At 33.9% G+C, this 18,710-nt stretch overlaps 2 protein-coding genes across 3 annotated transcripts; one reads left to right on the top strand and one right to left on the bottom strand.

Moving 5' to 3' along the window:
* Nucleotides 1-135: 135 nt before the first annotated feature.
* LOC123672997 (intraflagellar transport protein 122 homolog) lies at nucleotides 136-13,923 on the top strand. Its single transcript, XM_045607371.1, has 18 exons — nucleotides 136-302; nucleotides 361-802; nucleotides 855-1,196; nucleotides 1,250-1,447; nucleotides 1,571-1,852; nucleotides 3,507-3,671; nucleotides 3,807-3,927; nucleotides 4,403-4,546; nucleotides 4,677-4,804; nucleotides 5,806-5,967; nucleotides 6,225-6,382; nucleotides 8,104-8,378; nucleotides 8,793-8,937; nucleotides 8,991-9,185; nucleotides 9,499-9,773; nucleotides 12,043-12,239; nucleotides 13,494-13,658; nucleotides 13,711-13,923. The coding sequence occupies exons 1-18, from the start codon at nucleotides 244-246 to the stop codon at nucleotides 13,822-13,824; spliced, it is 3,567 nt and encodes a 1,188-aa protein (XP_045463327.1). The 5' UTR covers nucleotides 136-243; the 3' UTR covers nucleotides 13,825-13,923.
* Nucleotides 13,924-16,550: 2,627 nt separating this feature from the next.
* On the bottom strand, nucleotides 16,551-18,142 carry LOC123673613 (60S ribosomal protein L28-like). 2 transcript variants are annotated; one of them, XM_045608198.1, is made up of 4 exons: nucleotides 17,923-17,996; nucleotides 17,721-17,812; nucleotides 17,398-17,526; nucleotides 16,551-16,787 (listed from the first exon to the last, which is right to left on the bottom strand). In XM_045608198.1, the coding sequence occupies exons 2-4, from the start codon at nucleotides 17,805-17,807 to the stop codon at nucleotides 16,590-16,592; spliced, it is 414 nt and encodes a 137-aa protein (XP_045464154.1). In that variant the 5' UTR covers nucleotides 17,808-17,812; nucleotides 17,923-17,996; the 3' UTR covers nucleotides 16,551-16,589. The 2 variants fall into 2 exon arrangements, with proteins under 2 accessions (XP_045464154.1, XP_045464155.1); XM_045608199.1 differs by lacking the exon at nucleotides 17,923-17,996 and adding an exon at nucleotides 18,004-18,142 and having other exon boundaries at nucleotides 16,552-16,787.
* Nucleotides 18,143-18,710: the final 568 nt, after the last annotated feature.

Raw genomic sequence — 18,710 nt, 5'->3', positions numbered from 1 at the left:
CGACTAGAAAAAAGTCAAATCAAAATATGGAAACGGGTATCTAGTTCTTATATTTATGCGGTTGTCAAGATTGTTTTGTTTTGTTTGTAATCTAAGTCCAAACCATAGACCTAATATATTAGGTCTATGGTCCAAACAAAACATAACCTAATAATTTTCTTCAACAAACAAAAGGATCTGAATTTAAAATAACAACAAATGGAGTGTTTCATTTGAAGGTATCAATTTCTGAATTAATTGAAAATGAGATCCATTCCTAAATGGGTTGACAAAGTACATGACCGAGAAAAAAGAACTCAATGGTGAATGCTTAAATAACATTTTATTATAAGTTAATTGTTAATGTAAATGAATTTTCAGTATTTTCGATATTTGTTTCAATCCCGATGGCACTCAACTAATAGTTGCTGGTGGGGACCATGTTCTAGTATATGATACATCAGATGGAAATTTAATTCAAACCCTCAAGGGTCACAAAGATAAAGTTCACTCTCTAAGTTATGCAAAAGATGGATCTAAATTCGCTTCAGGAAGTGCGGACAAAACGGTCATTATATGGTCTAAAAAGCTTGAAGGATTACTCAAATATAGTCATAATGATTCAGTACAATGTTTGGCATTCAACCCACTCTCTCACCAGTTGGCTTCTTGCACTCTCAGTGATTTTGCATTTTGGAGCACTGAACAGAAGGCAGTTCAGAAACATAAAATATATTCAAGAATAAACGCATGTTCATGGACCAATGATGGGCAGTACTTAGCCTTAGGACTTATGAATGGTGTAGTTTCAATAAGGAATAAGGTAATTTTTTAATGAAGATTCAGCGCCTGTATCTTTTTCATAATCATTTTAGTTAGGAGAAGAAAAGTGTAAAATTGAAAGGTCCAATGGTGCATCAATATGGTCTCTTTCATGGAGTCCTATAATAGATGGTTTGGACACATTATGTGTGACTGATTGGAACAAGAACTTTGCTCTTTACACATTAGGTGGTAAATTAATTGGAAAAGAAAGAAATTTAGGATTTGAAGCGCTGAAAGTTAGTTACTTTGCACATGGTGAATATATACTTATAAGCGGTTTAAATAAAGCTAGTAACCTGTATACTAAGGATGGTATCAAATTAGGAATGATTGGAGATCAACAGACTTCTTGGGTGTGGAGTGGGGCTCCTCATCCATCTGGGAATTATGTTGTAAGTTCTGAAGTAAATATTTTTTGTTCAGTGTCAGTTTAATTTTTTTTAAGGCAATTGGATGTGAGGATGGCACTTTGGCATATTATCAATTGGTTTTCAATACTGTTCATGGTTTATTCAAAGAGAGATATGCCTTCAGAGAAAATATGACTGATATTATTATACAGCATTTAATCACTGAACAGAAAGTCCGAATAAAATGCAGAGATTTAATAAAGAAAATTGCTATTTATAAGCACCGATTAGCTGTGAGTATTCAAATTAATTGATTGAATGTAAACATATTCAAGAACAGTTTTTTAATAGCTGCTTTCTAAAATCACAAATTTTTGTTAAATATTTTGTAAGATTGTTACTCATCATTACTGCAGGTTCAACTACCAGAAAGAATCATCATATATGAATTATTTTCGAATGATTCAAATGATATGCACTATAGGGCCAAGGAAAAAATCATGCAAAAGATAGATTGTAGTCTCCTGGTTGTCTGTTCAGAGCATCTGGTTGTATGTCAGGATATGAAATTGCAAAGTATGAATTTCAACGGAACAAGGGACAAAGAGTGGAATTTCACCAGTTTTGTTAGATATATTAAGGTCACAGGTGGACCTTCTGGAAGAGAAGGTCTCATTCTTGGATTAAAAAATGGTCAAGTAAGTTTAAAGATTGAATAAGAAATCTTGTTTTTATAATTCCATCACAGTTTTCCACCTATCCTTACTTAACCTTTATTATCAGCATGTCAGAATCATTCTTTGAGAGCTATTTTTTTGTTATTTTTTTTCTCTGATATGATAATAATAATCAACTTCATTTCCAAATTAGCTTACATTTCTGATGATGAGAACAAAACTAAAAAGAAATTGCGGGCTTGATAAAAACATAAATTATCTCATATTGAGGTTCTAATCAGATTTTTTTGATGAGCGTACTTTTTCTGTTGGTTCTAGTATCTGTATACTGTTCTTATCCTGTGATTTCTATAAAAAAAATTTTACCTATTCTGAAATCAAATCTGGAGAATACAACACCTAAATTCGTTTTTGAAAACTTCTTCATCCTCATAGAAACCGCCACAAGGAATTATTTATAATTTTTTGCTTTGATTTCAATCTTCAAATTTGTAACAGAAATTTCTACTTTATTTCCCTCAGTCTTTCTAAGTGTCTTTCTTCAGTGTTTCTAAATTGAAGGTATAAACGAAAATGATATATTCCTCGCATCATTTAAAGAAAAAAAAGTCCTATAAACATGTGCCTGCAAACGCTTTGTTTTTAAGATACAGGGTGTGAATGTTCGATTCTTTGCAAGCTTTTTTCTCACATCACCTTCCCTTCACAAGATATTAACTTTATTTTGGCATAGATTTTCCCATTTTAAGTTTTCATTATCTTATAGCGTATTCGACTGGCAGCACCAGTGCGAATAAATTCGAATTTCTGTAGAGCTAAATGACATATTTAGCTCGAATTAATTCGATCTGGTGCAACCAATCGAATACTCTATTATATGCTAATTTGAATGACCGAAAGACTTTCTGTTTCAACTGTCATATTATTCCAAATAGTTTTGAAAATATCAATAAACATAAACTAAAAAAAATTCTTACCATCAACGTGCGTGATCACAACAAGTGGTTGTCATGCATTCCTTTGTACAAAAAAAAGAAGCCAGTATAACCGAACTTTTTGGAGCTAATATAGTCCACCTACATATCAAATCATGTTAAGAGTTTGCAAAATGACATAAGGAACTTCTTTCAAATGAGTCAGCCACCGCACAATTTTTTAAATATGTTATAATAATAATAATAATAAACCTTTATTTGATCTGAAAATATCACAAAAAATGATGTAGATCACGTCACAAAAATCATAACTTAAATATTAAAGTTCATTGAAATCTTTCTCAGCCATAAACTCTTTTACACTGTAATAACCTTTTTTATATAAAAATTTTTTTAAAGTTTTCTTTTGAATAATTTTTGGTCTTGTTTTGAATGTTTGTGGCATTTTGTTCCAAATTTTTACTAAAGAATGAACAACATTTTTCTGTATGTAGGCATAATTTGGTTTTTCTGAACTAAGATGAGTTTTTCCTCTGGTATTATAACTATGATCAAGCATTAAAATTTCAAAGTTAGTGAAGTTATTGATTACATACATTATGTATATACTCAGAAATTCAAAAAATTAAGTAGCCTTTTCTTTTAGGAAAAAGTTATATCTAATATTATCGGTAACATAACATGCAACAATTATCCATTCTGTCAAATTTCTGATTATATGTATTACCATCTATTTTCAGGTTTGGGAAGTGCATTTAGATAACCTCCATCCTCTTCAAAAAGTCAAAATAAATAATCCAGTTCGTTGTCTTGATTTGAGCTGGAGTAGGGAAAAATTGGCAGTTGTGGATGATTCTGGATTGTGTCAAGTTTTCAATGCAACTAATGGAAGTCTCCTATATCAGGTAGAGTCTCTTCACAAACTTTTTTGCTGTGATTTCATCGTATTTGATAGTTCTAATACAAATAAATTTATTTTGAACATTCATTTACATATTGTTTCTTATAAATACTTGTCTGAATTTCAAGAATCATTACAGGAGCCCAACGTAAACAGTGTTGCATTCAATATTCAGTACGAGGATATGCTTGCTTTTAGCGGAAATAACACTCTGGCCATCAAAGTTTCTGAGTTCAGCCCTTTCAAACAGAAATTAGCAGGTAAAAACATATTTTGTAGCCAATGATATTGAAATCAAAACAGGAGCTTTTTGCGTGTTTGTTAAAATTCACGTTCATGTAATTTTTTGTGTAAAATAGAATACAATTTTGCAATTAACTGAGCGAAGTGACATGCCATGAAAACCTACAATTACATGATACTTTCAGCAAACTCACATCTTTGGACACTTTTCTTGACAAAAAACATAGCATACATAAATAATAAATTTCAGATGGACTAATACATTTGATTTTAACCTTAAATTCTTCAGATAAATGAGTCAAACCATTTAAGATAATTTTCGGTTCAAAATTCGAAAATTACAGATATGTGGGCGAAATATAGATAGCCCACGGATTTTATGGAACAAGCATGCAAAAAGAATCCATATCCTTCAATATATTCGTTGAAATATTCAACTTCCAAACTCGAATGAATATGAAATTCGAAATTGTAATAAATTGCAACTTTTAGGATTTGTTGTTGGACTTTCTGGATCTAAAGCATTTTGTTTGAATGGTCAAACAATGACCACCATTCAGTTGCCGTTAAGTGCACCGATGTATCAATACATTGATAAAAAAATATATAGAGAAGCCTACAAGATTGCCTGTTTGGGTGAGGAGTTATTGTCATTCCTTTCAATTTTTATTCGTGGACATTTTAAGTGTAGAATACTAATCAAAATTATTATTATGAAATATTTATTTTTATTTATTATAATTTATTACTATTATCATTATTCTAGGTGTTACCGATGGTGATTGGGAAGAACTAGCTCAAAGTGCTTTAGAAAATTTGGAATTTGAAGTTGCTAGATATGCATTTATTAAACTGCAAGACTTTCCATATCTAGAGCTTATAGAAGAACTCAGAGTAAGTAAAAAGTTTCACAACTTATTACGAATAATCGAGGGTGTCGATTTTATGTTTTGAAATAGAAAGTGATTGGTAACTCAATAGAGTTTTATAATTCCGTATTTTCTAGCCACATTTTAGTCAATCTTTCTCTCAAAGTTTGGCCCACAACTGTTGTAGTCATCTTCATAGGTTTACTAATTTGTAGATTGTAACCCAACACTGGATTCATCCGAAGTAATTCTTGTTATCTCTGATTCAATTGACCAGCTTTTCCTCATTCACAAGGTGACCTATGAATGCCAAGCTTGGAAAGCGGATCAATTTTCTGCTTCGCATTTCCAAAGACTTATTCTAGTTTTTGTGTTTGTTTGTAAACTGGTTCCATATTGTTCAAATTAAGAAGCTTTGTCCCTGCCCTTCTATGTTTTTCATCTTTGTCTTAGTGATCGTTCAATTTTTTTTGAGCTATCTATAACCATTAGGCAAAAAGGCATGTCTGAAATAATTTTGGCTCACATTTACAAATAGATTCAAAAGTTTTGCATCACTTTATTCTGATAGGAAGGAATTTTTCAGTATCAACCATTTTCTATGGGTTTGTTTAATTTTTTATCAATGTTCTTTCTTCTTTCTAAATCGTTTCATATTTTTTGCAAGAAACAGATGTAAAAAATTTTTTTGGAGATCACATTTTTAGTGCAAATATTTCTTACTGAAAGTTGAATTGAAGTAGAAAAAACTTCATTTGAAAAATATGTTTCTTAGTTATAGAAAACCTCATACTTAAATTCATTCCATTCTGAATGATCATGTTAGAGCTACAAAGGAAAAACATTTTTTTTTTTTAATGGAACAGCCTGTATCTTCCACCTTAGCTGAATCTGGAAAAATGGCAAATGAAAAAAGTGTTTTATTTTACGAGAGGAATCCATGATTAAATTTAATGAACAACTTTAAGAGACACATCCTTCAGAATTTTTTGGAAATGCAGCTATATGTTTGATAAACTCTTTCAGGAGAAACAAAAAAGAGGTGAAACGAACCGAGAAGCCTTGGTTGGTGATGTTTATGCGCATCAAGGCAAACTCAAAGAAGCGGCTAGAATGTATCAAAAGGCTGGCCAAGAACACAAAGCACTCACAATGTATACTGATTTGAGGATGTTTGATTTAGCACAGGTGAATTTTTGATCAATACAGATATTTATGACATTATTATATTATTTATTATATTTACACTGTCCGTATTTTCAGTTAATTCATTAAGAAAATTCAACATTTCTCATTTTTTTAATTTCTATGGCTGATACATATTTTATTGATTTTACACTGACAATGTCATTGATTTTTTTTTCCAGAAATTGCTCATATTTGGTATTAATTTCAAATAATTAATGAATTGAATTATTCATTTATGAAGTTTTCTCCGATTTCAGGAGTATTTGGGTGCAAATGATAACACAACTCTTGTACGACAGAAAGCTGATTGGGCTAGAAATATCAATGAACACAAAGCTGCAGCAGAGATGTATCTATCAATCGGTGATACACAATCGGCCATTGATATTTTTGCCGAAAAGGGTTGGATAGAACAGTAAGTGAAATTTTTTTACTTCTTACGAATTGATTTTTCAATATTTTGAAATACAATGTCGAAATTCGTATATTAACACTCAACGCTGAGAAACGAAAATTCAAATGACACGTGTTTACTTCAAATTGACGTCATCATTAGTTTTCCCAAACCAGTTCTTCTCTCCTCACGTGATAATAAATTAGTATAAATTATTTGTGTCAAATTGATGTATATCCATCTCAAAAGTCTAAACTTGAGGATGTCAAATATACTGTTAAATAGCCTCTTTCGCCATACAAAAATTTTCAAACCTGATATGCCTAAACACTTGGTCTCTTATTGATAAATGAATAATAAGAATTTTACATGCTTAACCCGTAACTGGTATGGTACAGTTTCTGGAACGTCTTTGGTAAGATGGGGTCTGCCAGACCCTAACCTTAATTCCTTAAAATATATGTGTTCACATTAACTTATTGCTTTCTTAATAGGTTCTTAATCAAGTCTGAATCATAATTGAACCGATAGTGTGAAATAAATAGATAACACTAACTCCCATTTAATTAATAATTTAATTCAAAAAACATAAATATTGCTAATAAAAGAACGTACAAAAGAGAAAATTTTAAAATGCATATAACTAAGGAAAATCCTAATGATATGATTTCCCCAAAATTCTTAACATAAAATATACTCTCCAATATTACTAAAAAGCCAAATGGAATGACATTTCTGTGATATGTACTAGGAAACTACAAGCGTTCTTTTAAGCAATCTTCGCAGATGGTTCGCGCACAGGTGCCGCATACTGTAAGATGCCAAACACCACATGATACCTTTGTTTTTTGTCTTGCTGGTATGGACACTTGGTACACCTCTTCTTCAATTGATGAGATATTTTTCCTTCAGCTTACTGAACGTCCCTTCCAGAATAGAAAGAATGTTCTGTTTTAGACTCCTAGGAAGGCGCTTATTTTCTATTATTCTTTCCATATGGGGAAGAACAAGTTGCCTGGCCAGAGATTTAATGTATTCATATCTCGAAACTTGCGGATTATTTGGAAGAGAAGAGAAAATGATGGAAGCATTCACTGAGGAAACATCCAGAATTTCATAGAATACCGTCATTGGCCATCGTCTGGAACGCCTGTTGCACCCGTAGACAGTACATTTTTTATCCAACGTATCAATTCCACCCTTGGTGTTGTCAAAAAATTCAATAATTTTTGGCTTCTTTCTTTATTTACATTGGCTTGTCCAACTTTGGGGACATACGATGCTATTGTCATTCTGTTGGTAAATCCGAACAACGAAGTATGTACACTTCGCTTTCTCGACGGTAAAAATCATCGACGGAAATCACTTTCCAGGGCATTCAAATTTTTCAGTGCCCATTCTTCAAACTGTGGATCACCTGTTTCCTTCGTTTTCGTGATGAACTCGCCATTGAAACTTTCAAAATCAGACAACTTCTAGCACAAAATAATTACACTATTGGTGAGGTGGGGTCTCACATACCCCAATCGAAGAAACACTGTCAACAGGATCGTGCTAACTAAAAATATGGGAAGATGTGTTACACTGTATTGCACAAAACACATTGACTGAAAGGTACAGGGGCAGATAGCGGCATCGATCAAAAAAGATTTGAGCTATAGAGAAAAATAAATGCGCTGGGGTCTGGTAGACCCCACCTTACCAGTTACAGGTTAAGTGTTTTGATAACCTCTGCGTTTCAGACTGATTGAACTAGCAAGAAAATTGGACAAAGCAGAAAGACCTCAATTGTTGTCGATAGCACAGCATTTGAAAAATTTGAAACAGTCCACCGCAGCAGCTGAAGTGTATAGACGTCTGGGAGATACTTCTGCAGTTCTAGCTATTCATGTGGACGCCAAAGAATGGTCTGAAGCTTTCAAGCTGGTTGAAACTCAGCCAAATTATAAAGCTTTAGTTTATGTACCTTATGCCCATTGGTTAGCTGAAAATGATGAATTCGTGAAAGCACAAAAAGGTACACACATATCTGTTTATTTTTCGTTGAATTCATATCATAATTATTTTTAACCGTTTATTTAGGTCACTGAGAATTCTTGAGGTAACAGTTATATTTACTGAGGGCCTCTAACCTGAGGGTTCGTAAATCGCCCAAAGGTATCACTATCTCTTAATATTTGTAGTGCATACAAACTTTTATTTCATACCACTTCATTACTACATTCACAAATTTTGAAAATTTAATTTTATCATTGTGAGCGTATATTACTTTTATGCGAGGCGCACTATCGTTACTATGTAAACTCTGTCAAACTTCAAATTTACCAATCTAGACCAGTGCTAAAAGGCCGGAAATTTTCCAACTCAATCATTGAAACCAAATTATCCAACTTCTGACCAAATAAATAGAAATATATTCCGATTGTTTCAGCCTTTTACAAAGCTGGCAAGCCTGATGAAGCCTTCAAAGTGCTACACCAGTTGACTGAAAATGCTGTGTCTGAATGCAGATTCAACGATGCAGGCTATTATTACTGGATACTTTCGAGACAATGCTTGAATTTGGCCAAAAACAAGTAAAATTGCATCCGATTACAAAATGTTTTTAATAAACCCAGTTTGTTTTCAGTCCCAAAAATCAAGACACCTATCTGAGTCAATTTCGACAAAACGAGCGGCTAGCTGATATCTATTATGCCTATCACTCTCTGCACAGATATTTGGAGGAGCCTTTCACTTCTTTCCTTCCTGAGGCATTGTTCAACATTGCGAGGTTCTTGATGAGTGAAACTGTGGAAAGTAAACCAAGTGGAATTTCGTTGTTGTATCCTTTGAGAAATTAGATATTTTCGCTAGTTTCTTCTTCAGGAAGAGCAGGAAATCATTTTGTCTGAATGTCGGTAATTTTAGGTTGATTATGGCTTGGAAAGAGTGGATTCTTGCCAATGTGTCATTCTTATTGTGATTCAAATTTGACGTTTTCATTTCATTCTTCCAAAATTGATTTGCTTCGAAAATTTCATTTTTAATCATTATAAATCCTTCAATCAGTTTTTGTCAGAACCACCAAATTTTCAATAATTCCAAGGGTGAACATACAATGTACAATGAATATTTTCCTGATCAAAATAATTCAGCTCTATCCTTTATTGCCTTTCAAAGCAAGCACGGAAACTCGGAGCTAACAAATTGGCAAAACAACTGCTGGACAAGATCCAGAACCTGAAAATACCTCGCAAATTTCAAGAACAAGTTGAAATAGCCACCATTTCTGTTAGGGCAAGACCCTTCAACGATCCTGAGGAATTGCTTCCGATGTGTTACAGATGTTCAACATATAATTCTTTGTCTGCGATGAGCAATTCTTGCACAAACTGTGGACAGAAGTTCGTTTATTCTTTTGTTACGTTTGGTGAGTCTCAGTCATAAAAGTATTTCATCATATCTTCTACATTTCATAAATTCATTAATAAATTCATTAAATAATAAGCGAGGGCTAAAACAGAGTGACAGAACACAAAATAGTAATTTTTCGGCAACCGTCCGGGAAGTGCTCACTTCCCGGACGCTTTTTCTCTGAGAAAGTAGCATTTTCCGGCCTAGTCCGGAAAGTACGTACTTCCCGGACTAGGTCGGAAAAGAATCATAGAATCCATAACAACCGAGATAACGGCTGACAGTTCATATGAAATTAGTTGTCAAAAATTTGCATGTTTTTTGATCGCAATCGCAATAAAATATGGAAAGCAGCACCGATAGTGTTATTTTACATGGTTTCCGAAAAAATATTGTACGCAACACGCCCGAAAATGGTTTTTTTGGACTCGCAGACTTCCAGGACGAGCGTAAGCGTAAGTCTATTTGTCCAAAAAAACCCTATTTTCCGGATTTGTTACGTAATAGTAATTTACGTAACAAGGCCGGAAAATAGGGTTTTTTTGGACAAATAGACTTACGCTTACGCTCGTCCTGGAAGTCTGCGAGTCCAAAAAAACCATTTTCGGGCGTGTTGCGTACAATATTTTTTCGGAAACCATGTAAAATAACACTATCGGTGCTGCTTTCCATATTTTATTGCGATTGCGATCAAAAAACATGCAAATTTTTGACAACTAATTTCATATGAACTGTCAGCCGTTATCTCGGTTGTTATGGATTCTATGATTCTTTTCCGACCTAGTCCGGGAAGTACGTACTTTCCGGACTAGGCCGGAAAATGCTACTTTCTCAGAGAAAAAGCGTCCGGGAAGTGAGCACTTCCCGGACGGTTGCCGAAAAATTAATTTTTCTGTGTCTATATACGTTAATCGCTGAAAATACTGCACTGATTATTTCACCAGCATGGCCTACCCAGGTCCCGATTGTATAAAGGGTGATTCACCGCGATGACCTAGTAGACGTTTATGGAAAACTAATCATGAGTTTGTGCTGAAAATTTGCATGTTGGAGTTTGATACGATGATCTTTCTCCCTAAAATATTTTCAGATCTCTACAACTTATGGTTATGCCGGAAACAGAGTACTACTTCCTTATTTCAAATGGCACACCCAGTATATCATTGAATCAGTAGATAGCTTTTTTTATGACAATTTTGGCAATATGTCATACCTTGGGTAAAAACTCATCGGTTCATGAGTTAATGGGATTCTTAAGAAAAAAATGATGGCGACGAGGACTCAAATTTTTCAAAATATTTCTGCAGAAAAAGTTTTATTAGTTTCGATTCTGCAAATACGTAGTATTATAAACCTGTTCGTGGTTTGGACGAAAAATGTATAGGGTGTTTATCAGAAGATCATGAACTTGGACAACTCAAATTCATCAAAACTCAAGATTTTTAAATTGGAACCTATATTTTTTATTATTTCAGTCGATTCTACGTATAAAAAGAGTTGAGGTTACTTAAGCAAATCCCCAAATTTAAAATTTAGTTATCAAAACATCGAATTTTAGTTTCTTTCTGTGTTCTCTGGAAGTGACAGACTACTCCACACAGTTAGAAATTGCGATTTTTCCTCATTTAAAGTTGTTCCCCGATAACTCTTGAAGTATTCATTTTAGGTATAGAGTTTGATCAAGTAACCTCCACTATTTTTGTACGTAGAATCGACTGAAATATAATGAAAAGTATATGTTCTAATTTGAATATCTTGAGTTTTGATGAATTAGAGTTGTCCAAGTTCATGATCTTCTTTTAGACACCCTGTACATTTATTATAAAAGCTGCAAACAGTCTTATAATACTACATATTTGCCGAATCGAAAACGAAAAAGGTTTTTTCGAAAAAACTTTTCTGCAGAAATATTCAAAAATATGTGAGTCCCCGTCGCCACCATTTTTTTTAATAAGAATCCCATTAACTCGTGAACCGTTGAGTTTTAACCAAGGTATGGCACATTGCCGAAATTGTCATCAAAAAGCTATGTAATGATGCAATGATATACTGGGTGTGCCATTTGAAATAAGGAAGTGTAGTCTGTTTCCGGTATAACCGGAAGTTGTAAAGATTTGAAAATATTCTAGGGAGACAGATCATTGCCCCAAACCCCAAAAGGCAAATTTTCAACACAAAATCATAATTATTTTTCCATAAACGTCTAATTGGCCATCGCGGTGAATCACCCTGTATACTATTTTCCATAGTTTCTTGGCAGAATGACTAAATTAATTAATTTGCAGAGATTTTGCCCTTGGTTGAGTTTGTGTTGGAAGATGGTATACCTGATGTAGAAGCTGTGAGACTGATTGAAACACCAGCTCCAACGAAAAACGATACAGAGAAGGAAACTATTGAGAAAAATTTTCAAACTATGCAGTTTGAAGATAAGGAGGAGGAAGAGGAAGATCCTTTCACTTCAAGAATAGTGAATTATGAGGTATGAGATTAAATTTTCTTTTTTCACATTCACCATAGTCTGTTCAAATATGAGACGGAACAATATAAACAAGTTTGCGCAGAAATAGGAGAGTCTTCGAATAGGCACAGGTACGTCCAGAATGGAACTCTGGAATTCTCATAATCGTTTATACTGCATATTAATTTACAAATAAAATAGACAAAAAAACTCAATATAAGATATGTATTTACACATAAGGTGATGAGTTAATTCAATTCTATATTTATGTAAATATCAACATGATAAAATATGTAAAATCAAAAGTCTAACATGACATGGACAAAATGAAAAAAATAGGATTATTCTAAATCGAAAAAAAATCACAAAACCCAAAACATTATAAGAAATGAAAATTAAATTTATATGTGAAGAATCTAACATGATATCCGAAAAGGATAAAAAAATTATTCCGAATTTGATTCACTTTCGTCTTCGGTATTAGTTTCGCCAAGATTCATAATCACATTCTGATGGAGTCTACTCCATAATCTTTTAAAGTTGACACATGATTCATTCAACTTCTGTAGCTTTTTTGTCATTTCCTCATTTGTTAACTTTGACGATGAATAAATGAAGGTCTACTGGCACTGTTGGATTCGAATGATCATGTCCACATTCCGTTGCGAGTACGATCCTGTTGGGGACAAAGGAGGGTAGGATTTATGACCATTTGGCCAATGAGAATGGACCTATGCGCAAACCTTGTTATTTATTGTGTTTATATTACTCGATCTTATTATATTTGAACGGACTATAGCTCATGTAGAGAAGTTCATCTTGTAGTTATACTGGGCATATATAGATCTTTCAACATATTACGTATAGAGTATAGAATTTATACAGGACCTCCATTTGGCATATTTTATATAGGCGACTTTTGATGCAATGATTTCCTTGATCACCTTTGATCAAAAAAGAATCGCCTTTGGAAACAGGCTGTATATTATTAATAAATCATGGTTTCTACAAGTTTATGGAAAATCTGTTTTTTTAATCATGTGCTAAAATAATTTATTCATTCTAAGATTTCAACTTTTTCCATTTCTCCCGGAAAGTTGAACTTGTAAAAAATGTAGTAGGTTAAACAATAATTTCTATAGATTTACCAATAATATAGATCTTTTGATCTAACAGGTACATGTCCATGTTTACAAGATTATTGTATCTAAGAAAAAGAATATTTCATTCCTTTATTATCAAAATGATAAATCCGCTTTCTGGAAATTTTTTTAGAGGAAGAGTGGAGAATTCATACCTATCACCATAGGTAGAAAAGGACTTCTCTCTATGGATACTTCTAGTGTGCTAATATCGAAATGGGGCTCCCCTCTGAGATATCAATATTTTCGAAACTTATTGCCAGATCTGCAAATTACAATGTGTTATTCTTGTTTCAAGGTAAGATTAACATTCTCATCACACCAAAAATTTGTTTTTGTTGTTTTTTCAGACTTTCCACATAGATGATTATGAATTACAAATATTGCAAAAGGGATACTGTCCATATTGCAGAGCTGCACCTGAACACATGATCTCAAATGATTCTGATGACTTTTTATCGTAGATTTAGGTTGATAGTTTTTATGAGCACTCAACATTATCCGTCCACTCATTGTGATAAAATAATTGTTTAATATGCATAATAAAAAGTGTTGATTGTCAATGCATTATTATTATTATTTGAACTGGGGTCGTTTTGGTTCGGTAAGCCTTCCGGGAACTGCGACCATGCAGATCTTTTGTTCGCTACCATACTCATTCATAGAAACCCAGGGAGGTCGTCAATGACGTTAATAAAATTGACAACCTCCTTGGGGACCTTGGCCGTTACCTCTCTGGTATCCAGGACCGGCTTACCCATGTGAATAGTTCTTAGGCCAGCCAGCTCCGGACACTTGCATATCAAGTGTTCGGCTGTTTCTGCTTCCGATCCACAGAGCCTGCAAATCTCGTCTGCTGACTTTCCCATACGGTACAAATGATGTTTGTACCGACAGTGCCCCGTCAGCAGTTCCACCATCACCAAAAGCTCGGCTCGCGACAGTTTCAGGAGCTTTTTGGCGTAGGTAGGTGAAATCTTCACGAATTTCTTTGCCTGAACAAGTCTAGGAGTGTTAGTCCAGTGGATTGTCCTACTGTTCAACTCCCATAGCTGGACCGCAGCTTTATATTGGTCTTTTCCCATCCCACAGAAAGGCTCAGGTCCAGCAGGTCTTAACCTTGATGCACTTTTTGCAAGTTCATCCGCTCTTTCATTTCCTTCAACCCCACAGTGCCCTGGTACCCATAGTAGAGTCACCTTATTTCCTCTGGCCAGTTGCTTTATGGTGTTACGGCACTCCCAAGTCAGCAAAGACCCCTGACAGCACGATTCCAGGGATCTCAGCGTGGTTTGGCTGTCCGTGGTGATGTAGATATGCGCCCCCTTGAAGTTCATTTTGAGACACTCCTGGGCGCATACATAGACAGCCATTATCTCGGTCTGTAGAATCGAGGGCTCACTTCCCAGGGCTTTAGAGATCCTCAGTTTAGGTCCATATATCCCAATGCCGGTGCCCTTCTCTGTTTTTGATCCATCTGTGAACCATATGGATGACTTTTTGTCCAGACAATTTACAAGACTTATTTCACTAGGACGGTCATTTAAAACCGTTTCAAAATCGTGGGTGGTTGGCATAATATCCGATGGTTTTGAATCTAGTTGATTCAGTATCCTCATATGTCCAACCCATTTTCAGGTAGGAGCTTTTCATTGAGGGAAATTCTTATTGCTTCCAGCAGGCTACATTTCCTCACATGTAGGTGTAAGGGAGGCAGGTCTAGTATGACCTCCAGCGCTGCCGTGGGAGCTGTGCGCATAGCTCCTGTGACACCAATACACGCCAGCCTTTGCAACCTGATGCGTGTGATGACCTCGGTTTTTGTCCACCACGCTAGGGATGCATAGGTGACAATAGGGCGTACCACTATGCACAATGCATTACTTACCAGTTCAAATTAACAATTCGACTCCTAATATGTTTACAGTTGGGAACTAGGTTCAACTATTACCATTGCATATAAATACCACGAGAAAGAATGCAGTTAAAAGAATTGAAGTCATTTACAGGTGAAGTCATTCTTGGTTCATAGAAGGCGCTGTTATAGAATAATTTTACTTCTAATAGTCTACTAGAAGTAGAAGAAAGCTTTTTGACTTTCATGTTTACTCTCGAAAAATGCATTTTAAACAATTCAGAACAACTTTGGTTTCGTACCTTTTTCGAAATTCTAGTTGAATTTTCTTCAGTTCGGACGTTGCTATCATCATTTATATGCAGAATCTCAACCCGATCTGATGTCAAGGAAATATTGGATATTTTTTCCAATATTCTCATTGAATACTCTTTGATTCTGATAAACTTGAAATTTCGCAGAGCTTGTTTTACATCAACAGTCAAAAGCTCAACTCAGTCAGTTCTATGGTGAAAATTTTCTCCTTGAATTTTCTAAAGTTACGTGATCAACTGAAATTTTTCACAAAGCTTGAACTTGTCATTCTACATCCAAATCTCATACGAGTCGAAGGGATCAAATACATATAATTATATTAAATAAGGATTCAGCTTGGCAAATGGTAACTAAAAAATTTTAAATATTAGTCCGTTAATAATGGTAATTATTGTTTTTGTGCAGGTTAAAATCATACATGAGGCTGACATGAAAATAAATGATCAATCAATGATATCTCTTCTAGTTTACCTGAAAAACTGGTTAACAATACAATGATCTCGATTGAATCAATATAATTATCAGAGATTATAAAGGAATACAACTGCTAATTGAATTAACAATCTTCTAACTTTTTGATATAGAAATATTGCTTATTTCCCCTTCATCTGAGATCTACATAGGGTAAATGCACTGGTTCTCAAACCAGTTAACAGAAACATTGATTTCGAGCACGACCTTTTCACACATAAACTTATCAAATTTTAATGGTGTTCATCGATTCTTTGGCGAGTTTTACATGATGTCATATAATTTTAAGCGTTCTTTTCGCATTTAACCTTTGAAAAGTGATAACATATAGATATGGAACATCAAATAGTGAAATCCCAAATTCAATGTCCATAACAGAAATTCGCCAACATTATTTTGAAGTCACTTCTTGTTATTTTCGATCTAGAGCCATTTCTATATTTAAAGTCACTTTTATGAGGGCATGATTTAGGTGAATTTGTGAACCTCTCAAATGACTGACATAGCCAGGTTTTCTCCTGTACCCTTCATTTATAAAAAACTAATAAAACAAAATATTTTTTGTCATATATTTATTTCAACATATTATTATTCCTCAACAACTTTCTTAGGTTGCTTTCCCCTCCTGGGTTTTTGTGACCTCAAGACAGCACTAGCCCTACGCAATGCTACCTTAGTCAAATCAGTACGGTAACGATCACTCTTCAAGAGCTTCTTGAGTTTGTAGAGAGACCTTCTTGGTCCAGATTTGAAGGTTGTTTTGATTGTCCTCTCTTTAGGCTTGTTCTGAATGAAGAAAAACCACCATTAGTTAATTAAAAAAAATCAAAAATGAAATTTTTAGATATCCCAGAATAATCACTACCAATATTAGACCATTTAATAAAAATTTTAAATGGCTGTGTCAGCTATTTACTACTTAGTGCTAACACTTTTGATGATGAACACGTTAACTGCCACATAGAATTTTCAGTGATTTTCAATATTGACATCCTGTACAGCCGACGGCCAAATGGTAAAATATGAATATGAAATTCTCCTGTACGTCACCTGGACAACCGGCTACCAATACAAAATAATTTTCATATATAAATGGAAATTCAAAATTTTGAAATTAGCTTTTGTTTCACAATGATATGTCAAAATATAGTGGAGACAAGCACATAGTAATTTTTGGGATACGCCACAGTTCCATTTGGCGCTTCAAGTAGTCAACTTGGCCGCCGGCTGTACAGGTGGCAGTTAACGTGTTAAGGCTTTTAATAAAAAAAAACCATCAGAAACATAAAAAAAATTAGTTTCCTTTATAAGTAGTTTGTTGAAACAAAAACTGTTGAACAGTTTGATCGTTGAAAAGATTGAAAAAAACAAATGAACCAAATAACTTTAAACATACTTGTTTCTTAGGTCTCTGACAGACTACGGTGAATCCTTTCTTGTCAGGTCCATCAACAATACCAACTGTCTTTTTGTGGACAATTCCATTATACCTGTAGGAGTTCAAGTTGGTGAGGTTGCTAGGTTCCTGAAACAGATTAAAAAAGCGTTAGAACCATTTAGAAAATACATTCATACCTAATTATTATTTGATGAATATATCAGTTATAAATTCTCAACATAGCCATCAGCGATCTTGGTGGAAAAAAAATCATCATGAGAAATTCGAAGCAGTTATGGAGTATTGAATTGAGGTTAAAAGTGTATTATCTAAATACCTACTGTACTGAAGGGTTTGCTGATATTCCTCTTCTTCAATAAGAAGGCATTATTATTCCTGATAATACTCCAAACTAGATGGGACGACATTTTGCCTGGAAGAAATAGAAAATATAAGTTAACAAAGCTCAAACACGTGTTTGGATATCATGAAGATAGAAAATAATGAAAGAAACTTGTCAAAATAAACTTATTATTTTATTACCTTGAATAGTTTTGATAAAATAATATCTAGGACTTAATTTGAAATGAAAATTATTGGAAGAAAAGAATTTGGCGTACTTACCCGACTTTTATTCGTCAACGTTTAGACCGAAAAGAGTATGGCGAACTCTGTCATAGAATCCAACTAACACTTTCGTGACGTTTTAGGGTATGTCAAATTTCTTTTTTTTCCGTCAGAACCCAGGCCTCATCAACTATTTGATATCGAACGAATACGAAAAATTTCATAGACATCATTATTTATACATATATATTTGGTGTAAATATCCGCTATAAATCAGTAATAATTTGAACTAATAATTTGTAAATAAATATTCGAAGTATAGCGGGCCTCATCAACCATTTGATATCGAACGAATACGAAAAATTTCATAGACATCATTATTTATAAATATATATTTGCTGTAAACATCCGCTATAAATCAGTAATAATTTGAACTAATAATTTGTAAATAAATATTCGAAGTATAACGGGTAGGTGGCGCTTAGTGAGATTCGTTTACAATGACCATTGTACAGAAAAATGCATTTTTTTTTTAAATTATCAAGCATTAAAGAAACATAATTTCATTGTTTGAAAATAACATTTAACATTGTAAGATAGTGCATTTTCTGATTAATGCATTCTTGCAGCGATTCAAGAAGTTGACCATCACCAAAGGAGCATGCGATGAGGAATTTTGATTCTCTACTATTTCTTAGAGGGACCAGCTTCAACGCCTTTTGGGCTTTCATTACTTTCACAACTATTTTTTGTTCTTCAAGAAG

This window comes from Harmonia axyridis, chromosome 2 (genome assembly GCF_914767665.1).
Source record: "Harmonia axyridis chromosome 2, icHarAxyr1.1, whole genome shotgun sequence".
Taxonomy (NCBI): domain Eukaryota; kingdom Metazoa; phylum Arthropoda; class Insecta; order Coleoptera; family Coccinellidae; genus Harmonia; species Harmonia axyridis.
This window is presented reverse-complemented; position numbering and strand designations above follow the sequence as displayed.

Bases quoted from the DNA above. Each gene is read 5' to 3' on its own strand.
- LOC123672997 (XM_045607371.1), top strand. From the start codon at position 244: ATGAGATCCATTCCTAAATGGGTTGACAAAGTACATGACCGAGAAAAA. The intron at 6,383-8,103 runs GTAAGTGAAATT...TCTGCGTTTCAG, and splicing joins GAAAAGGGTTGGATAGAACA to ACTGATTGAACTAGCAAGAA. The intron at 8,938-8,990 runs GTAAAATTGCAT...GTTTGTTTTCAG, and splicing joins TTGAATTTGGCCAAAAACAA to TCCCAAAAATCAAGACACCT.
- LOC123673613 (XM_045608199.1), bottom strand. From the start codon at position 17,807: ATGTCGTCCCATCTAGTTTGGAGTATTATCAGGAATAATAATGCCTTC. The intron at 17,527-17,720 runs GTAGGTATTTAG...AATCTGTTTCAG, and splicing joins TCAGCAAACCCTTCAGTACA to GAACCTAGCAACCTCACCAA. The intron at 16,788-17,397 runs GTATGTTTAAAG...TTCTTCATTCAG, and splicing joins GTCAGAGACCTAAGAAACAA to AACAAGCCTAAAGAGAGGAC.